General features: G+C 42.5%; 1 protein-coding gene across 3 annotated transcripts in view; it reads left to right on the top strand.

Moving 5' to 3' along the window:
- The window catches only part of ABCC5 (ATP binding cassette subfamily C member 5), a 106,221-nt gene that overhangs the window by 79,982 nt on the left and 9,641 nt on the right, over window positions 1-16,598 (top strand). For 2 of the 3 annotated variants that reach the window (XM_075861871.1, XM_075861872.1), the window contains exons 21-24: window positions 6,554-6,707; window positions 12,538-12,666; window positions 12,794-12,980; window positions 13,515-13,604. In XM_075861871.1, the coding sequence (XP_075717986.1) occupies window positions 6,554-6,707; window positions 12,538-12,666; window positions 12,794-12,980; window positions 13,515-13,604 (560 nt within the window). Of the gene's footprint in view, window positions 1-6,553; window positions 6,708-12,537; window positions 12,667-12,793; window positions 12,981-13,514; window positions 13,605-16,598 lie in introns of those variants that run through there. The other variant, XM_075861873.1, reaches the window with a different exon arrangement.

Here is a 16,598-nt window from a genome sequence, read left to right as displayed (position 1 = left end):
GAAATTAGTTTACTTTCACTAGGGAAAGTGCTGTCCCTTCTCTCTATCCTGCACTGATAGAGAGAATGGAAGCACTTTTTCCGCAGTCCGCAGCAGCTAGTCCGCATCAATTTACTGCACATTTTGGGCAGATCCGCAGCCGTAATCCGCAACCCGGATTAGGTGCGGCATTGATGCGGACAGTTGCGGAGGAATCCGCCACGTGGGGGGATGCCCTAAGAAAGACCAATATACCCCTAAAATGAATAGGACAAAGCTCTAGATTATGGCACCCTTGGAATTTTTACTTCTCTGCTACATCACTCCCGATTCTGCGCAGTAAAGGACCTGCAACTCTGCTCTGTTCACTTGAATCAAGCTGTGTTGCAGCTCTCTGCACAGTGTCTCTGCACAGTGTCTCTGCACTATGTAGAGAAAAAGTCAATTTGGGAATCCCAGTGGTCAGACTAACACTTGTCAAATGGTGATGACATCCATTAAAAAAGATATGTCTGGTTTAATAACCCATTTTGAAATACCCTATTACAGGATTTTGAGTTCATGTAAGAAAGTCCCTCATACGTGATCTCCATCAATTAGATGGAGTGGAGCCCAGCTACAAAAATAGTCTCTCTGGAGCCAGCAAGTCTGTGCGTTGATTTTGATGGGCACCATTTAATGCTTCATGTTCCTTGTGGCACTGCAGGGGGATTAGACACTTGATGCCTAGTTCCTCTGAAGATTACAGCTACTTACTCATGAAGACCACCTCTATTAGGGCAAATTGGCCATCATTCGGGGTCACAAACCTACAAGCCAAAACGGAGAGCCACTGTGTAGGAATGGGTTCACTGGGCTCATGCTGTCTATGTATTACATGATCGACCATATATCTGAATGGCTACCATGTAATTCTACATTGCAGGGCAAATGTTTGTTGTATGCCACTTGTGCTGAAAGCCAGACTCATGGTGTTCATCTGCTCTTTGTGGCAGCTGCAATCTGAATGGGGTTCTTTGGTCAGGCAACCCCTTTAAAGGGGACCCTTCTAAGAAATATTAATTATCAAAAGTGGACAACCCGTTTAGTTTTGATGCCTATGTAATCATTTTGTCTGCATTTGTCACCTTGATTTTCTAACACCAAAAAAACTTTTAAGATGTTTTTAAGAATACTCATTTATGTGGCATTTCTGGCCCGTGTCATTGGGGGGCACCGAAGACACTGGGTACAGTAAGCAAAAAAAAAAGTGTTTTAGCTCCACCTACACAAGGTTTACCCCTCCTGCAGACACTGAAGATAATCCGTTTTAGCTTTGTGTCAGCAGAAGGCAGGCTTTTGCAGCAAGACTATTTTTTTTTGTTTTATTTCTTTTCTTATATTTAGGTTAGTAAAACAGGTTGACACTGACTCACTGTTCTCCCCATCCATGCCTAGGGTTCATGGTGTCAATCCTAATGCGTTGTTTTCTGCCTTCCTAAAAACACCAGAACAATTAGGGCTCCTGTCGCCCACCAGCCAAAGGGTCACCGAGTCTCCAGCCTGCTCCCCATCAGTTTTTCTACTCGCCAGAGATAGGTAAACTGGTGGGGTCATCCTGCTGTTTTGCACCTGGGAGCTGTAGAAAAGAGGAACCTGAAGGGTGAGTATAATAGGGATTAGGTTGGTATATTCCCTTCCACCTCGATCCACTCGGCTAGATTTCCTGTGGGTCCTTAATCTGCCAGGACAGTGTAACAAGTCTCCCCAGGTTTTCTTGTCATCAGGCCGAGACCCTTTTCCTCCCACTTGCTCTGGGTCCCCCCGCTGTAGCGCCCAACGTTTTATTTTTTTGGGCCTTCCACTGCAGCGTTTTTTCCCTTCATGACCCCTGTCCTCTTTTGGGCCATCTTTTCCACCTCCCCCTTGGTAGTCACATCGCACGGTTTTCTCTCTGGCCACACTGCTTAGGAGTAATTGGCGGAGTATTTTTCTACCCTCCTCTTTTGCTTGTTCATTATACAAGCTTACTGTGCCTCTACCCTTTCTCGTCTTGGCTCCGGAACAACCCAACGCACAGCATTACATCACAGCCAAGCCACAGCACTAGTTGAGGCCAGGCTTCATTGCGGCCTACTATGCCACACTCTTCTGATGTATTGGGAAGAGTTTCTTCCACACCCTTCTCTTATGCCAGCACAGCATGGGCTTACCCTGCCTTATCCTTTTCCTCTTAGTGCTTGAGTTTGTAAATGGGGACCCTGTAGGCGGTGCTAACCAGACCCCCTCCTCTAGCCCCCCCGCCTTCCACTGGTGATGCAAGCCTATACCACTGCTCCACAGCTCCTTTCCTGTGGCACAGAGGCACTGCCTCAGAACATCTGGCAGCATTCTGGTAGGACAAAGTATACTGGAATGACCAGCCTTGTGTTACTCCTTTGTGTTGCAGTTGTAATTTGCTACATAATTATTGCGAGCATCAGGGAGTTATTGTGAGCATAGTGTGCCACATCTCCCCCTTCTATTGTCTGTGTAATTGTATTATTGCAGACTACCCACTTTTACCTAGTCGGTGCAACTGACATTGCAATGTGGTTTTTACAAGCATCAGACACGTTACCCTCTTCCATGGCTAAAGTTATGCAGGTTACGTTCCTTTGCTGGACGCTGTAACTGAAGTTGGCACGCAAGTGTTGTGAGCATCAGGCAGCGACATTACCCCCTTCCATACGCGGAGTATTGTGCTATGCATTACCCATTTTTGAAAAACAGTGTAACTAACATTGTTACGCAAGTGCTGTTAACTTCATTCAGCCACATTATCCCCTTCCACAGTTGGAGTAGTTGTGCTATTGCAAGACCCTGTACTTCTAGCACCATATAGCCACTTTACTCACATACATAGGTGGAGTAATAGTGCTTACACTAGACTGAATCTGACATAGCTACACAGTTACTTACTATTGGCTGAGTTATTGTGCTACTGCTCATTACACTCTCTTTTCTAGATCGTTCAGACATCTCAAGTTGCAGTCGAGTACCCTGAGTGGTAAAACGTCCCATTCATTTTTAGTAGACCATTTTTTTTTTATTTTTTTTTTAATTAGAACCTTCTTTTTTTTTGACCTAGGTTCAACACTAAATCCATTGCTCTCTGTATCCATGCAGTCAAGACTACAAAGCAAGACTGGCGAGTCCAGCGTTCAAGTCCAGGAAGTTTAGTTCCTGACAAGTCTATTAAAATGTTTTCAGTCTTGACCCCGCTACCCTGCCTGCCAGACTCCCAAGGATTCCATTCCTGGCCCCGCCTACTCCTGAGCCGGTGTCCACTAATTATGACTGGGCACAATCCCTATCTTTGATAGGGAGACCTAGTAAGGTCAGCATCTTCCAGTCATGGACATATTTGGCTGTATAGCTGATAGTTCCCTTCCAAGGAGACTGCCGACTGCACCTCAGTGTGAAGGCCTACCTTGCAGCAGCTGCCGTAAAAAAGGTTTAGGTATAATACTCCCCTTGACCCTAAATCATCAACTTCCCTTGACCAGAGGTTCACTCTGACTCTTTACAAGTTGAGGATTTATTTAAAGGAGAAGTACCTGATCCTAAATCGAACTTAGATGCTATGCAGTGCTACAGAATGGCTGTCACATGGGAAGCCTTATCACTGGAGTCTGGGATGCGCTCCAGATCGAGGCCCCTGTATCCTCCGCTCCACTTTAGTCGTGAGGGTTTTTCCAATCGGAATGTCATACGTTCGTCAAAAATGTTTTCCTCATCACTCAGTCATGAGTCTCTTTAGCAGTGGCAGCCTCCTGATGGGTGTTCATACCACTCCAAACGGTCTAAAGACCTCCAGCCAAGCGTTCAGCTTCTTATGTGGTAGACCTGGTCTGTCGACTGGGCACTACTATCCCCATAGCAGACCTTCACTCTTTAAAAACGCCATAGCATTTTGTTTGGCGCAACCCAGATGACATTGGTGTACTCCATTTTACTTTTCAGGAAAACACACTGCAAGGCTCCTCTGAATGCAGGGAGACTCTTGGTGCACTTCAATCCAAAGCACTTATAGGGTCGATCTTTTGCACTGTTTGGTTCAGAGCTTCCAAATGCCCTCTCACGGGTCTCCTCCTGTCTGACACCTGTCTGATTCCTGTCTCCTGAGGTTACTGGCAGCAAGAGCGCTTACTTGCTCCAGAATAAATTGTGCCGCTCAGCGTATCCACCTCTGCATGATGTCTCGAGTTGTGGGCAGGCTCCTTCACTTTAGGGACACTTGGGTCAGTCTCCTCTCAGGCGCACGAAGTAGGTCCTCAAAATAGAGCTGTTACTCCTAGCTATTGCGCTAAGGACTACCTGCTCCAGGATATAATCGCCAGTTACTCCATTTGATTTTCTGTTTTTTTTTGTTTTTTAATTCCAGTCTTCGTGATCCACAAAAGGACAGGTCTGGCTGCCCCATCCTGGATTTAGAGCGCCCTAATAGTTTTGTCAGGGGCAGACTTTTAGATGTAGTCTCTGAGGGCCGTAATCTAGTATTCTTTCTGCAGTCGATATCCGATCTCCACATCCCAATATGTCCAGCCCACCAGTGTTCCCTCAGGTTTTCCTTCAGCCGGACGTCTGCTCCTTATATCCTCCAGAAGGTTCTCGCCATGCAAATGGCAGTTTCCTGGTACAGGAGGATTTCGGTCACACCATACTTACATGACATCCTAAAGGAGGCTCCCTCTTGTTTCGAAACCGGGACTACCTTTAATTCATTCTAGACACTTGATCCTTCCTCTCTTCATCCAGATGTATTTCCAGTGTCTTCCTTGGGTCCACTCTCCATATAAGCCTTCACCTACGCTGAGCGTCACACTAGCCCACTTTATCAGGCGATTCTGGTTTGGTAGGATCGATCTCTGACATTTCTGGTTCATTCTATTCTTCCTTCCCTGGCGGTACATTGTGCACCCCAGCGGGGGTTCTCCTTTCCATCCATTCCCCAGACATTCCCCAGGGTCGCTTCTTTCCCAGTCTTTTCCTCACTGGACTTCCCTTCTAGTGGGGCGTCCAATCCCACTCAGTCATTCAATGCCACCACAGTGGACTACTTGAGACATCAAGGTGACCTACAGCTCAACAGTGTTGCCAGGGTCAGCCAGGTTCCTATTGTGGGTTGGATGCCATTTTTCAACTCTATCTGGGGCTCAAATTCCGGTAGTGGTCTGCTGGATAGCGATCTTCCACAGCAGAAGACATCTGGACACAGGCAAGTGGTTTCTTCCTTCTCTGGCAGTTATTCCTTTTCCCTCTCCTTCTCCCTAGGATGTTCAGGTGGATTGAGGCAAAGGACATACCGTCAATCCTGTTCGCACCGGACTTGCCTCATCGAATGTGGTATGCTCACGTTATCTCTTTCCTGCATGACGTTCCCTGGCATCTGCATCTCTGAAACTACTTACTCTTGGTTCATTCTCCTACCAGCTTTTTAGAGTCCCTGCGCTTGACGACCTGACTTACCAACCACAGTCATCACAACTATTCTGGAAGCCAGGTGAACTTCCCCATCTCATATTCTCTACAAGTTCTAAAAGTCTTGTTTAAGCTAGTATGAGGAATGTCTCCAGCCCGCTCCTCCTTTTTTCCCTGCTCAGTTTTTTGGCTTTTCCCCAGTAGGGTTTGTATTGTCATTGGCAGTTTTCTTCCTATCGTTCTCCATCTAGTTCCGTCCTTCATCTAGTTCCGTCCTTCATCTAGTTCCGTCCTTCCAATTCTAGGTAATGCTCCCCATTTCATCCTGATGTGGTCACCGCTCTTCGGACCTATCTGTCTCATACAGTCTCCTTATGCTAGTCCGACTCTTCTTGTCATCTCACTGGACAGCATCCAAGGCTATTGTGCTAATGGCAGAGCTCTCCTTTTCCAACTTACATCTCATTTAACCGGTCCTGTGGGGGTTTCTTCGCCAGTGCGTCATTGGGTCTCTTCTTTAGGTGCGTTAGACAGCTACCTGGTCTGCCTCCACCCCTTACTCTGTTCTATAGGGTGCACACTTTTGTATCCTCTGAAACTTTTCCCAGTCGCTAGGTTCTGTAGGCAGCTGTAGATTAAAGGACCAGTTTTGCAATACGTTCCCTCCCTGGGGACTGCTTTAGGATGTCCCAAGGTCTTCTGTGTCCCCGAATGACCACCGCAAGAAAAGGTGATTTTATTTTTTTGAGAGTACTCTTGATAATTTTCCTGTGGAGTTCATTTGGGGACACAGCTCCCACCAAGTTATTTTTTCCTGGTGTTTAGGAATCTACTGGTTCTCGGTTCTGACCCTTAAGAATTTCTGTTGGCTTCTCCTAGTCGCTACTACTGCTTTTGTACAAACAGATTAGCTCAGTGTCTGCATGAAGAGTATAGCCCTTGTAGGAGCTTACCCTTTTTTTTGCTTAGTGTCACCTAGTGGCAGCAGCCTATGCCCACTGTCTTTTGTGTCCCCCCAATGAACTGGATGAGAAATGTATTTTACGGTGAGTAATTCTGTTTTTCACTTATCTGACCCCCATCTATGTAAAATGTTACCCGTAAGCATAATTCTAATGTCTTTCTTTTTCAGTTGATGTCCGCCTTCCCTTTCAAGCTGAAATGTTTGTTCAAAATGTCATACTAGTTTTCTTTTGTCTGGGAGTCATAGCCGGTGTCTTCCCATGGTTTCTGGTAGCTGTTGGACCACTTGTTGTCTTGTTCACTATTTTGCACGTGGTTTCAAGGCAAGTGCTGTGCTTCAGACATTTGAGTCTTTTACAAACTTATATTATATAGGGTGCATTTTCTGTTTTAAGTTGATATGTTTAGATGGGTTTTCCAGGGTTAGAAAAGAGACCGTGCCAAATCTGTCCATGGGCTGTGTCTGGTTTTGCAGCTCATAACTATTTATTTAAGCCCTTCCCGCTTCAGCCAGTTTTGGCCTTCCTGACAGAGGCAATTTTTTTTTAAATCTGACGTGTCACTTTATCTGGTAATAGCTTTGGAATGCTTATCCAAGTGATTGTGAGATTGTTTTCTCTTGACACATTGGACTTTATGTTCGTGGTAAAATTTGGTCATTACATTCAATATTTAATTGTGAAAAACACCATAATGTAGCGAAAAATTGCAAAAATGTTTATACATTTAGGCCCCATGCACACGACTGTGTTCGGTCCATGATATACGATCCGCATGTCCCAGACCGAACACAGTGCAGGGAGCCGGGCTCCTAGCATCATACTTATCTATGACGCTAGATGTCACTGCCTCGCTGCGGGACAACTGTCACGTACTGTAATCATGTTTTCAGTATGGGACAATAGTTGCGTGGACAGGCAGTGACACCTAGCGTCATACAGAAGTATGATGCTAGGAGCCCGGCTCCCTGCACTGTGTTCAGTCTGGGACATGCGGATCGTATATCATGGACCGAACACGGTCGTGTGCATGGGGCCTAAAATGCATCTGCTTGTAAAACATATAGTAATACCACACAAAATAGTTACTAGTTAACATTTCCCATATGTCTACTTTAGATTGGCATCGTTTTTTGAACATCCTTTTATTTTTTAGGACGTTACAAGGCTTAGAACTTTAGTAGCAATTGCTCACATTTTCAAGAAAATTTCAAAAGGCTATTTTGTTCGGGACCAGTTCAGTTTTGAAGTGGCTTTGAGGGGCCCATACTTTATAAATCCCCATAAATTACCCCATTTTAAAAAAACGGCACCCCTCAAAGTATTTAAAACAGGATTTAGAAAGTTTCTTAACCCTTTAGGCATTTCAGAAGAATTAAAGCAAAGTGATGGTGAAATTTACAAATTTCATTATACAATTTTTGCAGAAATTCATTATTAATCTATTCTTTTTCTGTAACACAAAAGGTTTTACCAGAGAAATACAACTAAAAATGTATTACCCAGATTCTGCAGTTTTTAGAATTATCCCACATGTGGCCCTAATGGGGTAATGGACTGAAGCACAGGCCTCAGAAGCAAAAGCGCACCCATCGGATTTTGGGGCCTTCTTTTTATATGGATTATATTTTAGGCACCATGTGAGGTTTGAAGAGGTCTTGTGGTACCAAAACAAAGGAAACACCCCAAAAATACCCAATTTTGGAAACTACGCCCCACAAGGAATTTATCTAGCTGTGTAGTGAGCATTTTGACCCCACAGGTGTTTCATAGATTTTATTAGAATTGGGCTGTGAAAATTAAAAATTTAAAAAATGTTAGAATTTTTTAAATTTCCACAAGGACCAAAGGAGAAAAAGCACTGCTACATTTGTAAAACCATTTCTCCCGGGTACAGCAATACTTCATATGTGGTCATAAACTGCTGTTTGGACAAACAGCAGTGCTCAGAATCGAAGGAGCGCCATTTGGCTTTTGGAGCTCAAATTTTGCTTGAATGGTTTGTGGAGGCCATGTCGCATTTTCAAAGCCCCTAAAGGGGCCAAAATATTGGAAACCCCCCACAAGTGACCCCATTTGGGAAACTCCACCCCTCAAGGAAATTATCTAGGGGTATAGTGAGCATTTTGATCCCACAGTTTGGGTTTTTTTTGCAGAAATTATTGAAAGTAGGCTGTGAAAATTGAAATCTACGTGTTTTTTTTTAAATTAAATTCAGGTTTAACTACCTTTTTTTTTTTTTTTTTTTTTTTTTTTTATATATATATATATATATATATATATATATATATATATATTTATTTTTTTTTAATTTCCACAAGAACTAAAGGAGAAAAAGCACCCCAACATTTGTAAAGCACTTTCTCCCAAGTACGGAAATACCCCATATGTGGAATAGTTTCTGGGAGCCGTTTCACTTTTGCTGAGCCCCTGTAGTACTAGTACAGTGGAAACAAACACCAAAGTTTTCCAAATGGAGTCACTATACCCCTTGAGGAATCATCTAGGGAGGGTGGGTACAGTGAGGAATTTAACGACCAAAGGTTTTATGCTGAATTAATTAGAATTAAGCCGTGAACATGAAGAATTTAATTTTTTTACAATAAGATGTACTTTTAGATAAACATTTTTCATTTTCACAAAGAATAAAGAAGATAAAGCACCCAAACATTTGTAAAGCAATGTCTCCCGAGTACGCCAATACCCTACCCCATATGTGGTTACAAGCTGTTGTTTACACATATGGAAGGGTTCAGAAGAAAAGGAGTGGTATTTGACTTTTAGAGCGTAGATTTTGCAGAAATGGTTTGCGGACGCCATGTCGCATTTGCAAAGCATTTAGACACCACAGGTGTTTTTCAGAAATTAATACGCAATGGATGATGCAAAGTGAAAATTGAAATTTTTCAACTGATATGCCTCTTCATTGTTCAATATGTTGTGCCGAGCTTGTGCCACTGGAGAATCTTACCCCATAAATTGTTAAGCGCGTTCTCCCGGGTATGGCGATGCCATATATATGGACGTTAACTGCTGTTTGGGCACACTGTTGGGCTTAGAAGGGAAGGAGCGACATTTGGAGCGTGGATTTTGTTTGGTAGTAGTTTTGAGTATTACTGGTATTTGTTTATTGTGGGGGCATATGTAATCTGTGCGGAGTACATCAGGGCACAATAAGAGGGTATAATAATGCGGTAAATAATACAATTATCCATAGATGTGTGGTACACTGAAGCTATTTGTTATGCGCAGTCCAGTGTCACACTCATAAAAGGTTTTCTTTCTTATCCCCCTTTTGTAAACTCTGCAAATTTTGGCGACTTTTCCTCCTTTTGTAGTTTAGGTCATTTTGCTCGGAAAGTGTTTCACTGGTATAACATGGGTGCCCTCGCTTCCAGCAAATATGCTACGTCCCTTCCTAGTTCCTAAATACTAGGGCCCTGAAACTGAAGTAATGTTCCCCTCCGGCCTGCACATCAGCATGTTTTTTCATCTCCGTAATTCTAGTACCATAACTTTTTTTATTCTTCGCGTGATGGAGTCTTGTGTGGGGTCTTGTTTTTCGTAAGACCAGCTGTGGATACATCCGACTTTTTTGGAAGAGGAAATGACCAAAAACAAGCAATTCTGGAATTGTTTTTTGTTTTTTTTTGGGCATTCACGGTGCTCCATAAATTACATGTTAACATTATTCTGCAGATCGATACGATTACAGCGATACCAAGTTTATATCGTTTGTTTTTTTTTGTATTGCAGCTTTTGCACAATACAATCAATTAAAAATAATAAGAATAATTTATTTTCTGTATCGCCATATTCGAAGACCCATAATTTTTTATATTTTTGTGTGGACAAAGCGGTGTCAGGGATTTTTTTTTTTGCAGGACATTATCGTTTTTATTGGTACTATTTTGGGGTAAATGTGACTTTTTGAAGACTTTCTATTCCATTTTTTTGGAGACCTGGTATTTCTTTTTCATATTTTGTTTTACAATGTTTGCCCTGCGGGAAAATGACGTAATAGTTTTATAGTTTGGGTTCTTACGGACACGGCGATACCAATTATGTATAGCTTTTTTGGGGGGGGGGGGTTATACGTTTTGTTTTTTTCCAATAATAAAAGACTTATTATGAGGAAAAAGGCGTTTTTGTTTTTTTTAACTTGAAACTTAAATTTTTATTAACTTTTTTTATTTTTGTCCCACTAGGGGACTTGAAGGCCTGAAGCCCTGATCACTATTGTAATACACCTCACTACGTACGTAGTGAAGTGTATTAGAGCTGTCCGTTATTCCTCCGGTGGGTTCTCATAGGCTTCCGTACAAGGCAGACACGGAGGCCATTATGAGCCCGCACAATCACTGCGTCGCGTAACTGTACTGCGGTTTGCGAGATCCCCTTCCCAACAGCGCCGTATATATATGTCGTGAAGGGGTTAAATAAAGATGGGTTGCGATATGAGACACAGCCGGGGAAAGAAGTGGAGCTGTTTATGTAGAAAATCCCTTATTTTCCAAGAGCCATAGTTGTTCGTTTGTTTTTTTTGTTTTTTTTTGTCAACAGCCGTATGAGGGCTTGTTTTTTGTGGGACGGGTTTTATTTTTTTAATGGCGCCCTTTAATGTACCATATAATGTAAATTTATTTTGTGGGGTGAAATGGAAAAAAATAGCAATGCCGCCATAGTTGTTTGGGTTTTGTTATTACAGCGTGCTTCGTGCGGTAAAATTAACATGTTTACTTTGTTCTGCTCGTCAATACGATTACGGCAATAACAAATTGATAGTTTTTGTTTCTTTTCTTTACTACTTTTACAAAATAAAAAACAATTGTTAAAACAAAGTTTTTGATATGGTTCCCAGAATATGGCGACACAACTTTTTTCGTTTTCTGTTGACAGATCTGTGTCAGGGCGTGTTTTTTTTGCGGGATGAGCTGTAGTTTTTAGTAATACCATTTCGGGGTACATGTGACTTTTTTTTTTTTTTTTTTTTTGATCGCTTTTTATTCATTTTTTTGCAAGGCAGGGTAACCATAAAATATATAAAAAGGTATGGTTACATGGTTGCCCTCCCCTAATATATCACTGTCGGCAGTTTTGAGGCCTCAAATCTACTGACCGATTGCCTTTTAAATGTCTTTTTCCCCTTTTATTTTTGTCTTACTAGGGGACTTAAACATGCAATCATTTGATCGCTTACACAATGCACTGCAATACTTTTGCAGTTAACTGTGCATTTTGCGATCTTCTATTAAGCCCTGGTCTTAATAGGAGGACTAAAATGGAAGACCTAGTGGCCTTCATTAGGTTGCGGGAAGCGTGATTGGATGACAGAGGGAGTCATCCCCCTCTTTGTCTAGTGGCTTTGATGCTGTGGTCACTATTGGCTGCGACATCTAAGTGGTTAAACGGCTAGGATCAGAGTTCGGCTTTATGCACACGACCGTGCCCGTAATTATGGGCACGGACGGTCGCGGACAGCCGGACATTTTTACGGGCCATGCTCTCGTTATAAAGTATGGGAGTACGGTCCGTAAAATAAAAAAATAGGACGTGACCTATTTTTTCGGCAGGTTTCTACGGCACGGACACCCTCCCGGCCATAAAAACGAATGGGACCGTAATTACGGGCAATTTTTCGATCATGTGCATGGAGCCTCAGAGCGAGGTGTCAATTGTAATATTTAACGGACACCCGCTGTGTACGTCATTTTGGGTTAAGGGGTTAATGATGCAAAATGTCGTGTTTATCAGCTCCAATTGGCTTAAATCTTGAGCAGTATTTTTTATTGTTTCTCCTCAGTTGTCATCAAGGTACACAACTGTATGACATAGTAGTATGGCACAGGCAGGCGTCTTAGGAGGCCCTACGCCATACTATTATGGGGCACTGATCGCTCGGTCATTGCTATTGATCCCATGGGATCAGAGGCGGAACAATGGTTATAATGCACAGCTTCTGTCCCACTCTAACAACGAAGATAAGAAACCTCTTAACCCCTTGTATTCCGCGATCAAAGCTGATCACAGCATAAAGGAAGGGAGGGAGAACTTATGACATGTCCTCATACCATATGATGTTTTCAGGAATTATGCAGCTACGCATCTTTTATTTGTCTTTTAATTAAAGTATTGTACAATAAATCTTCCACAGGGTGTTCATCCGGGAGTTGAAGAGACTGGATAACATTACACAAAGTCCTTTCTTGTCGCACATAACATCTAGTATTCAAGGACTTTCCACAATTCATGCATACAGTAAAGGTCACGAGTTTCTGCACAGGTCGGTTGTCTTGGCGTTTTCATTTATTGTAGTCTGTTAAGTTGTGGATCTGTTGATGGTTTGAATATAGTAATTTCTTGCTTTATCCAACCTCTGGTTCTCTTATTTTTTCTTATTTGCCTTTCAGGTATCAGGAGTTGTTGGACAGTAACCAAGCCCCCTTCTATCTGTTTAGCTGTGCCATGCGCTGGTTGGCCATACGTCTGGACATAATCAGTATATCCCTCATTACTACTACAGGCCTTATGATTGTCATGATGCATGGGGACATCTCTCCAGCATATGCTGGTCTTGCTATGTCATATGCAGTACAGGTAATTATTAATTTTGCTTTACGTTCTGTAATAGGTCAGAAACGTTCTTGCAACTTTGTTAGTAGTTTTAAATTGGATTTTCATTGTGATGTTCCAGAACATTTTATTCTCTTGTCTTTTAATGGTCTAGTTTTTGTTTGTTTTTTTTGTTTTTTTTATTTTTAATGGTCTGTTTTATATCTATGGACTAGTCCCTGCTTGTACAAAGGGTTTTTCCTTCTAGAGGTTGTTCAGTTTTATGACTTTTACCGTGGCAGATTTCACTCTTTTTACTGACCAGTGAGTCACCATCGTTCTTTGCTTTCATAATTGTAAAGAAATATATCCAATTACTGCCATACGAGTGAGGTACAGTGCGGCATACTGTACCTTAATCATATCTAGTCATGTTTAAAATGGGCAGGATTAGTCATTAAGCTGTGCGGTTGGCGTATATTATAACATGCGTTTTCACTTTCTGTGTGACTATAAGTAGATGGGTAGCGATGGATCAGGTTTGCGCATGACTGTTTTTTTTTATGTTTTAAATTCCAGTTGACTGGATTGTTCCAGTTTACAGTTAGACTTGCATCAGAAACAGAAGCTCGTTTCACATCAGTAGAGCGTATCAGTCATTACATCAAGGTAAGCGTTTGTGTTTAAAGAGGACATGTTATCAGGTCCTAACATCCAATTTACATGTATTACCGTTATACCGCTCCCTCCCTGTTTTTCCATCGCAGTGTGTTTTTTTTTTTCTCCCCCGCTTTTGAGTAATTGTCCTCCGTTGTTTTGGCCCCTGATGTGGTAATTCACAGTAATTAGCCAACGGGACGTAAACTATAGTGAATCTCCTCGGTTAAAGCCATCTTCACAGCCTCTGACGCTGCCCAATCAGCGCGAGGCAGCTTATGACAAATGTGCTTGGTGAGAAGTCTTCTCGCAGCGTGCTTTTCCAGATCACGTTGGACAAGCCTGGTCTCAAGCAGGATGAGAAGTGTGATGCTTTAGACCTGGGAGCCCTGCGGAAAAATGGCTCCGCTCTAAACCAGACCTTCTCAGGAGCCATGCTCACCTCCAGTGTAGTCACCAGTAATGATGCATTACAAGGTCAGTCTAAACCCACATTAAAACATATATTTTTGGCAGTCACATTTTGCAACACTGCTATTACTTCTCTGACTAAATAAGTCAGGACTCTTAACCCCTGCATGCATTCTGGGCCTTAAAGGGGTTTTATTAGAGACATTTATGACTCATCCACATGATATGTCATAAATGTCAGATAGATGCAGGTCCCACCTCTGCGACCCGCACCTATCTCTAGAACGGGGCCCCCTAAACCCCATTTTACCACTCTGTGTTGTGGCTGAAAAGTGTGATTTTTTTTTTTGACAGTGAATTGCGAAAACAAGGTAGCTTGCTGTCCATCTCACATTTATGACCTATCCTGTGCATATGTCATAAATTTTTCTGATCGGAAAACCCCTTTAATGACCAAGTAATTTTTTTCGTTTTCCATCTCCACATTCAAACTACTATTAACTTTTTTTTTTTTTTTTTTTCAATTTTCCCATTGATGTGGCTGTATGATGACTTGTATTTTTCAATGGCACCGTTTTGGGGGTATATATAATTTTTTGATAAACTTTATTTTCGGGGGGTGGGAGGATTAAAAAAAACCTGCAATTTAGCCATTGTTCTATCCATTTTTAATTTACGCCGTTCACCATGCGGCCTAAATATTCTACCTTTATTCTATGGGTCGTATACGATGATGCCAAATATGTATGGTTTTTTTATGTTTTACTACTTTTGCAGAACAAAAACACTTTTGAACTAAAATAATTTTGTTTTGCATCGCCGCCTTACAAGTAGGGATGTCCCGATACCAGAATTTTTACTTCGATACCGATACTTTGTGTAGTATTGCGATTTCGATACCAAAATGATACTTTGCCAGCAGTAATAATAATTTAAAAAAAATAAAAAAGAAGTTCTTCCATTTTGTGATGTGCGGCGCGAGGTGTGATGAATTTTGAATGTGCCTTACATTAATAGTAATTAACCCCATCATGTTTCTCAGTCATAATAGGTAAATGTGTAAGGTACATGATGGGGGTTAATTACTATTAATGTGAGGCACATGGAGGTTAAATTCATCACACCTCGTGCCTCACAATAAGTGAAAGAAAGCTGTTTTTATTTTCTTTTTTACAGCGTACACATCAGAAATGATGCAAAAAAATTGTTGTGAAGGTTATTACGGCCGCGCCAATACAGAATGTGTGTTTTATGTAGAGACTTATTTTAATGTTTATTGTAAAAAAAAGTGTGTTTTTTTTAAATTTAATATTACTTTGTTTTTACTTAATGTTTAAACTTTAATGAACTGGCATATGTCTATATGCCAGTACATTAGCCTGTGTACTGATAGTACACAGGCAGTTGTTAGGGCATACTTTTGCATGTCCTAACAGGAAATATGGTAAGACAGTCCTGGGGTCCTTCAATGGACCCTGGGCTGTCTGCCCATATATGGTATGTCCCTCAATCGCGTAACAGGAATCCCTGTGACGCGATCCAAGGGGCAACCTCCGTTCTCACTTTCCTCTTGAATGCTGCAGTCAGCTTTGATCACAGCATTTAGGGGAATAACGGCAGAGATGAGAGGTTTCTCTGATCTCCGCAGTTCTAGAGCGGGGCTGCGGCTCTGTAATACAGACATTTCCCCGCTCCTGACATGAAGTGCGTGCGCGGTCAGCATGAGGTGATGCGGTCGGCGCTGCACTAATGAGAGGCTGTTCAGGCACTGAGGACAGAACGTGGACGTGTTTTGTAGTCCACCAGCCATGTTCTGTCTTCATTGCCGGCAATCATTTGTGCAGCGCCGGCCGCATCGCATCATCCTGACAGCGCGCACTTGTCAGGACTCAGGAGTGGGGCAATGGCTGTATTACACAGCCGAAGCCCCGCTCTCATACATTCATGTGTTACTATACATTCATGTGTTACTATACTTAGCTGCGCGGCTGCACAGCTTAGTATCGAAACACATGAAATAACGCGTTTGTGGATGCACGGTATCGAAACCGTATCGAAGTTTCGATGCATCGTGCATCCCTACTTACAAGTGCCATAACTTTCCATCGATGTTGCCATATGAGGGCTTTGTTTTTTGTTGTTAGGCCTCGCTGCCATGGCAAAACATCCACGGCCCGCGATCGCATTTGCGGGCCACCGATGGGTGACAGAGGGAGCTTCCTTCCTCAGTAAACTACTAAGATGCAGCAGTCGCTAATGAGGGGTTAAATGGATGCGATGGAAGGAAACTTTGATTGCTACTGTTGGAGCAGGAGCCTAGCTGTTAACGGACAGCCGAGCATCGGCTCCAGCCTGCACGGGCACTCGTGTAGGACTTTGATTAAGCCGCTGTGAAAAGGTGGCGGCCTAGCATAAGGCCCCTAAATGACTGATGTGAAAAGGCATATTGGCGGTCATTAAGGGGTTAAAGATGATATTGCCTTTTTATGACATGGAATACAAAAAGTGTCTGAGTGCACAGTTGCGGCTAAGAGGGCTGGATTAGTGATCTAGAGAACCGGATCACCCCTGTAATAAGAGATGTCTATAATCACA

This window comes from Rhinoderma darwinii, chromosome 4 (genome assembly GCF_050947455.1).
Source record: "Rhinoderma darwinii isolate aRhiDar2 chromosome 4, aRhiDar2.hap1, whole genome shotgun sequence".
Lineage (NCBI taxonomy): Eukaryota > Metazoa > Chordata > Amphibia > Anura > Rhinodermatidae > Rhinoderma > Rhinoderma darwinii.
Note: the sequence above shows the minus strand (reverse complement) of the source record. Positions and strands in the feature narration are given on the sequence as shown.